At 33.9% G+C, this 8,579-nt stretch overlaps 1 protein-coding gene across 1 annotated transcript in view; it reads left to right on the forward strand.

Moving 5' to 3' along the window:
* Positions 1 to 3,318, forward strand: part of LOC132557191 (uncharacterized) — a 54,635-nt gene extending 51,317 nt beyond the window's left edge. The window contains exons 47-50 of the mRNA XM_060221688.1: positions 273 to 341; positions 929 to 1,058; positions 2,174 to 2,318; positions 3,169 to 3,318. Of these exons, the coding sequence (XP_060077671.1) occupies positions 273 to 341; positions 929 to 1,058; positions 2,174 to 2,318; positions 3,169 to 3,318 (494 nt within the window). The remainder of the gene's footprint in view (positions 1 to 272; positions 342 to 928; positions 1,059 to 2,173; positions 2,319 to 3,168) is intronic.
* The last annotated feature ends 5,261 nt before the right edge of the window (positions 3,319 to 8,579 follow it).

An 8,579-nucleotide genomic window follows, 5' to 3' on the forward strand; every position in this document is an offset into this window, starting at 1 on the left:
TAGTTTCGTTTCCTGTTACATTAACCTTGTATCTCTATGACTGACCCTACATGTGTTTACCTAGTTTCTTCACTGTGTGTATTTGACCTAGTTCCTGGTACATTAACCTTGTATCTCTATGACTAGCCCTCCATGTGTTTACCTAGTTTCTTCACTGTGTGTATTTGACCTAGTTCCTGGTATATTAACCTTGTATCTCTATGACTAACCCTCCATGTGTTTACCTAGTTTATTCACTGTGTGTATTTGACCTAGTTTTCTTATTTTACCAGCAATGGCTTATTCCTGGGAGAGCTTAATTTCACTAAATTTTGTACCTATGCTGGAGAACTTCAGACAAGGTAAATATAGCAAAAAATCTTTGATACATGAAGGCTTTTAAGCATTTGTGGTCAGTTGTATAAAGGTTAATTACCATTGTTGATGACACCTGTTACCTCAACAAACTCACCAAATGCTAAAACAAAGTTTTAATACAAAGAGACATTTTAATTTACAAATACAAAATTCATGAAGGAAGACATTACTCGTGTTTTTTTTTGTTGGGATCAGAGGTACCAAAGACTGTGTTACCATAGCCAAAGGTCCCAGGGGAAAAAAAATAAATGAAAATTTGATTTATGAAACTTTGATACATAAATGGGTCAGTTGGTAGTGTTATAACGGGATAAAACATTAGCATATTGATACAAAGAGAAATAAGAATCATTGAAGTTTGAGTAAAGGAAGTTTGACTGTAATTCTGTAAGCATAACACTTGATTCAGCAAATATTACTAGGACTGTAAATATACCAACTGTTGCCAACAGTTTACTGAGTAGTGATAATTAATGAACTGGTTTTACACTATTAAGTTCATTGTGCTATATCTCCATTGTGTTTATTACCTTAGGATTGACATGTAATACTGTTGTGTTGCCTCCATCAGGTATTTGGAGAAGTGTCCAGAACCTTACAGATACATACATAAAAGACTACGGAGAAGTCAATGTGATGACTGGTCCTATCTTTGATTACAACACTGATGGACACAAGGATGACCCGGCCACTGTCCTTAGGTTTGTCAATATTGTTTTCATTATATATGCAGATTACATCTATTAACAGTTCAACCGTTCTCCTGTCTAAAAGTTGTAAAGATCCATACTAGGTAGCAGAGTAAAGATTTCTACTGTAGGAAGAGGTACCCACAGAAAACCCATGTGGTTGGACAGGTGACCCCTATATTTTCATGTCTCTTCCAGGAATCCAATCCCAGGTGAAAGGCTGGTGTGTTACCACTGCACCACCTGACCACACATCCCATATAAGGCCAATAGGGCCAAGACATATACTTTAACTCAAAGTAGGGGATACTGTATTGTTATTGCAGGCCAATGATCTAGTTTTTCAATAGCATTTGTACTGAACTGCATTAGATATTAGTGGGCTTATTACCAGGCATGAGTTTATTGTCGGATAAATACAGTACACAAACTGCTTCTTAATTTAACCGTTAGATATTTTATCTGAGGTTACAAACTTGTAGTTTAAAGGTCAGTCATTCAAGGTCATTAACATAGTAAGCATGGGTACTAGCATAAAGAGTACAGATGGTTATAACACCATCAACTTCATTGATAAAGTAAGTTCACAACGACACGGTATACAGGTAATTTGTACAGAGGATTTTACACGAGTGTCAGTCATATCAAATGAGTATAATATTTCATTTGTCAGGAGTCTTTAGGCGAATGCAATGTCAGATTATTTAACAAGTTGAATACCTTCCATATCACGTCAGCATGAGTGTAAGATTCTATTTATCATATAACCTGTATTTCTGAAAAATAGGGAAAACGCTTTAATTAATTTCCTGATAAGATAAGCTTAATTTTGTGTGGATGATATGTTTTTCATGACTGAAACAGTTGTGTGATGTCAGCAAGACATGACTTATCTATGACGTCAGAATAGTGTTATTACACATGTCATATAATATTTATGACCTGCCCATATGACATGACACAACAGGCCAGTTATATGATAAAATGAGATGGCAAGTTTACATGAAAATTGTTTCTATCTACTGAGTTAGTTATCCTGATTGTAGCCTAAGTTTTTCATTCCCACTATAAAATAACCCTTTCTATTGACCTAATTTCACATATTTACTGTGTGATGGTTTTTACAGGAGAAACACCACTGTCAGCATTCCAACCCACTTCTTCTACATCATCAGTCGCTGTAGTATCCAAAACCTGACTGCCTGTCCATCTGATCAACTGAAAACGCTGTCATTCATCCTCCCTCATACAGAGAGTATCACAAACTGCCAGGTCAGTATCATAGCATTTGAAAATTACTTCAAAAGGTGTTGAAAAATAACCCACCATAACATACAGTCGTTAGTATGATGAAAGTTAAGAGTAAACATGTCATTTCATTACCTGCTTTGATTCACAGTTATATAAGTTTTGCATTTCAGTAACAAATGTTTGAGCCTTAGTAATATAAGCTTGAGGCTCAGTAATGTAAGTTTGAGGCCCTGTAATATAAGTTTAAATCTCAGTAATATAAGTTTAAATCTCAGTAATATAAGTTTGAGTCCTAGTAATGCAAGTTAGAGCCTAATTAATATGTTTGAGTCCTAGTGATATGAGTTTGAGTCCCAGTAATGTAAGTTTGAGTCCCAGTAATGTAAGTTTGAGTCCCAGTAATATAAGTTTGAGTCCCAGTAATGTAAGTTTGAGTCCTATTATTATAAGTTTAAATCTCAGTAATATAAGTTTGAGTCCCAGTAATGTAAGTTTGAGTCCCAGTAATGTAAGTTTGAGTCCCAGTAATGTAAGTTTGAGTCCCAGTAATGTAAGTTTGAGTCCCAGTAATGTAAGTTTGAGTCCCAGTAATATAAGTTTGAGTCCCAGTAATGTAAGTTTGAGTCCCAGTAATGTAAGTTTGAGTCCCAGTAATATAAGTTTGAGTCCCAGTAATATAAGTTTGAGTCCCAGTAATATAAGTTTGAGTCCCAGTAATATAAGTAATATAGGTTTGATCTACAGAGAACAGGTTCCTCTTACTCGACACACATTGTCAACTTTATGTCACTATCAGCAAGACTTTCAGGTATAAAAGTCAAACCGTCGACATGTCCTTTTGTTTCTGATCATCATGTTTTGTCTGTTTCAGACAACTGAGGATTACTTGGAAGATAATGTAGCACGGATAAAAGACATTGAGCTTCTGACAGATTTGGAATTCTATACCAAGTTGTCTCCCCTTAATTCTGTATCACTACAGACCTTTTTACCACAGGGACTTTGGCGCAGATATGGCTGAAATGTAGTTGATTTATGACTTATGTAAATTTGATAAAATAATTCATATTGATTTATCATCATGATATCAAACTTTTGAACTGATTGATTTTAATGGTGGTAAAAATTTGATTACACTTGAACAGATTGTTGATGATGTATGGGGATATGTTCATTTGTGTATCTGTTAATTAATTATGTAGATTTCAAGAATGTTCTTGTATGTGATTTGAAAATGTTTGATGAGTTATATCTATAGAGACACCTGATTTCACTTCAGGTGGTTTAAAATATGGCTGATTATCTGTCCACACTCATATAAAGTCATCACTCTAATATCATTCTTTATACAGTGGAATTTGTCTAAACTTTTCTCAGGGCTGGAAGTCCTGACTGCTATCCAGCCAAATCCATTATACCTTTGGTACTTATATTGACTGGTTGTGTATAAACCAGAACATTACATGGCCCATGTATGATGTTACACATGTCGAAATACTTTTATGATCTCAGATCTTTTCATGTTTTTATCATATTGCCATCATTCAGTAAATTACAGATTGGATTCTTTATTTCAGAGGATTTTCTCAGTTTCTCAGTTCTCTGGACTTGTTTTTTTCAAAATTTATGATATGCTAATCCATTTTCATTTTCATGTCATCCGTCATCCTTTTCTTTCAATCCTTCATCACGATCCATCCAAAATTGATTTTACACAAAACAAAAATTGCAAAATTTGTGGGTATTTTTTTTTCCATTTTTTTAATACCATACATTTATGTAATCATTAAAAATATGCATACATAATTAATGAATATTGGTAGCAATATTATCTAAACCCCCGAAGAGCACTGATGAAAATTATCAGACAATTTTGTGTATACGGTTGATACAGTGGCACCTACTTAATGTCATGTCTGTTAAAGTAACTTTCCATACTAAAAAGTTAATAAAGGCGATCACTGGGTTTTTAGCAGTTTGTGTAATCTGAGGTCACTTAACAAAGAATTATCTGTTTTACCAATGTAGGAAGGAATTATATATATATATATAACTGAAAAAAAACTAGAGGTTATGTAGTTAGAGAAACATTATCACTTTTGAAAATATTTCCAGATACACAGCTAAAATCTTATGACAAGCTCCTCACATCATTTTGATGGTCACCTTTTTTTTGTTTTTGTTTTTTTTTGTTTTAATGAGTTTGTGATTTATTTATTTTGGGTTTACATCATTATGTCCAGCTGTTTGTATTACACACTTTGTAAATTTATTCAGAATTAACAATACCCGTGTCTACATACTAGCTTGGCAATAATTTTTGAATATTAACTACATTTTAACTATTCTGTATTGAATCCAGTATGTTAAGTTTTACTCACAATATGAATGCCAAAGAAAGGAATGGAGGAATGCGAAGAAGATACATTTCAGACAAAAGCACAAAATTAATCTCAATTTAATGTAGAATTGATATTACCTTATTTGTCTGTCAATAAGCCCACCTAGATTGGTGCTTAGCAACATAGACACCTTCAACTGTCCTGGAATAAGCCCATCCCTTGACTTTGAAGTAGAGGTGATGTGTTAACACATGAGGCTTGCTGCAGGATAAATATGGCTGATATTTGATGAGGCAAGCAACACTAGTTATATGTATGATGTTAGTTTTGTGGTTTTTTTGAGAACAGGAGATTGTCAAACCTATGGGTTTCTACAACAGTTACATCACAAAAGAATGATGGATAGTATTGTGATACTGCTGAAAGTGTTATACAGTGGTTAAGACACCTGACTCTTTATCACTAGGCCTCCACCCGCTGGTCATGGCCATATCTCGGTTGTTTTTCTCAGGGAACTCCAGCTTTCCTCCACCATCAAAGCCTGGCACGTTTTTAACTGATCCTAACAGAATGTTAAGCATCAATAAACCAAACCTTGAAGTAGTTACATAAGATTATAAAGTGTCAAGATAAAGAAAGTACTGCCATTAAGGAATGCAGCACCCAGATTTAAGTATGTGATACCACAAAAATTATAGCAGTTATCGCTGAAATACATCAAGAACTTTTGGACCAAGTAGAACATACTGTCTATGCTGTATCATGCTATAAATCTGATCAGAATCTTCTACCTACCATGTCAAATGTATTTGTCAATACAAAATTTACAATCCAATAAAAACAATGTTCAAAACAAAAAAGAGTAACAAGCAAAGTGAACAATTTTATTTTATTAAAGTTAACTATGATTTATAATTCATAAGCGTCGCATCAAAAAAACAACTGCAATCGGACACTTCCTTTCTTGTACTGCTGAAACAGATTTTTCATGAAAAAAAATTCTAGGTTATCAGGAAGGTTAACTAATACATCATATTCAAATAATAAAATAGTTATGATAAAAAATGCTTAACAAGAGGCTTGCTAGGCCTGTATATAGCTCATCGGGCTCCATACAAAACTAGATACAAATTTTTGGTACTTCAGACCAAATAACAAGTTTTCAATGTTTATCTGACTATTTCCCTTCCTGGGCTCCATCCCTTTGCTTTCGGAGATGACTGATCCTCTCTATTTACAAAGTTGATTTTCTCCACCCAAAAATGAACCAAATTTCAAGGGTATTCCTTCATCTAAACAGAAAAAAAGATTTGCTATACTTTCCATATAGGGGCTTCATCCCTGCCAGTAAGTGGCTAGGCCGTTAACTATAAACATACTCTAATAGTCTTAGTTTAACACTTATTGCACTGAAAGTATTTATTAAAATATGATCTCCTAAAATGCTGCTTCTATGTATTGTTTATACATATATAGTGCTGTCATTACGCTAATTTTCCCAAAGGTGACAATGCTTTTAAGTATGAATTTGTACAACTTTTAACATTTACTCAAGGCAATGCTCAAAGTTTTACACAAAGATGTGGTGGTCATTGGAATGTTCACTTTCTGTGATATGATGCAGATTTACCCCAAACATTGAAAGTTTAAAACTTTATATTTTTTGACAGCATTTCAGAAGATATTTTGCATTAATTTTAAGAAGTGACGGTCACAGTGAGATAAATGCAGTAGATAATCCATACTTGTGGGAAACAGTAAAATCTTCTCACACTATTGTACCACACCACACATATGTAGCACTCCTTTGGTTACAGGCTTATAATACTTCTCGTCCTTTACATTATGAAGTTTATAATGACAAGTAAGATGGATATGCAGAGCTGGAAGAAAAAAATGAACCGTCTCTCTGATTACGATGAAATATTTTTATAACATCACTACAATTACAATATATTTATAATAAGATCTTTGGCAATATAACATGTCACTACTACCAGTACTGTACTGGTCCTCAACACCCTGACAAGTACCGGTAATCTCAATATCACAAGTAATCTACCACACACAATTCTTTTATTTGTCTTACATACCACCTGTTACATATGGGGGTGTTGATTAGTGCATGTTCTGTACACAATAAATGTCTGAAGAGGTGAATGATCGGAGTAACATTGGATACAGTATTGAATTTATTGGATTAAAGATTAATTTTCATACAATAAATCTGTTAGATCTGACATGTCAGGAAGCACACAGTACCTTATAGCTGCCTTGTATATTGTTGTAGAGTCTGTCATCAATTATCACTTCAATAGTAACAAAGACCAAAATATTTTTATGGAAAATAAACGTCTGGTAAATTTTATCTACAAATTTCATTGAGCATCACTTATGAAGCAAGTTATTGCATGGATTTATGCATAGGAGGAAACCACAGTTCAAAATAACGTATTGTTTAGAGTTATGTCATTACAATAAACTAACACGAAGTAGCAAGATAAACTTGTACATAATGACTTATGTCAACAGAGACACATTGAACAAATGAATTTAATTCATGTCACTAACCTTTATACTGTTATAACTTGTATATAAATGCCCACTGGTGCTCCTAGTGTAAGCAGAACCAGTCAATAACAAAAACAGTGGCCTTTCCATAGCTGTTCAGTGTAGTGTCATCAAGTCATATATGGTACCTACATATGTAGGTTAACAACTACTTTGGACAATATCAGTGAGGTATTTCTGAATAGATTATCACCATGTCAGCCGGGGATTTCCTGACCTATTTTATATAATCAAATGCTTCTGCAATATTATTATAAAATATATTGTGTTACAAATGCACTCCTGTTTGTCTTCCCTGTGACATCCTGTCTGGTATATCTTGACAATCTCTCAAAAGATTTGGTTCTTTTTCCCAGTAGTATCATTAAGTTCTACACTGTAACGTGTTATGATCATCACTCATTATTAAACGGTCAACATTGTACAAGGATCAGGACAGTCATGTCTTACAGACATTTTCTATAAATAAACACAAAATAAACACAAACAATACATTATTGTTTAGGCTTCACTGTGCCAATGATAGACATCCATTGATAGACATCCAATGATAGACATCCATTGATAGACATCCAATGATAGACATCCAATGATAGACATCCAATGATAGACATCCAATGATAGACATCCAATGATAGACATCCATTGATAGACATCATCCAATGATAGACATCCATTGATAGACATCATCCAATGATAGACATCCAGTGATAGACATCCAATGATAGACATCCATTGATAGACATCATCCAATGATAGACATCCAATGATAGACATCCAATGATAGACATCATCCAATGATAGACATCCATTGATAGACATCCAATGATAGACATCCAATGATAGACATCCAATGATAGACATCATCCAATGATAGACATCCAATGATAGACATCCAATGATAGACATCCATTGATAGACATCCAATGATAGACATCCAATGAAATGATAGACATCCAATGATAGACATCCAATGAATTGATAGACATCCAATGATAGACATCATCCAATGATAGACATCCAATGATAGACATCCAATGATAGACATCCATTGATAGACATCATCCAATGATAGACATCCAATGATAGACATCATCCAATGATAGACATCATCCAATGATAGACATCCAATGATAGACATCCAATGATAGACATCCAATGATAGACATCCAATGATAGACATCCATTGATAGACATCCAATGATAGACATCCAATGATAGACATCCATCGATAGACATCCATTGATAGACATCCAATGATAGACATCCAATGATAGACATCCAATGAAATGATAGACATCCAATGATAGACAATGATAGACATCCAATGATAGACAATGATAGACATCCAATGATAGACATCCATTGA

The sequence above is a fragment of the Ylistrum balloti genome, unplaced genomic scaffold (genome assembly GCF_031769215.1).
Source record: "Ylistrum balloti isolate Yb309-2 unplaced genomic scaffold, AGI_CSIRO_Ybal_v1 Utg370640, whole genome shotgun sequence".
Lineage (NCBI taxonomy): Eukaryota > Metazoa > Mollusca > Bivalvia > Pectinida > Pectinidae > Ylistrum > Ylistrum balloti.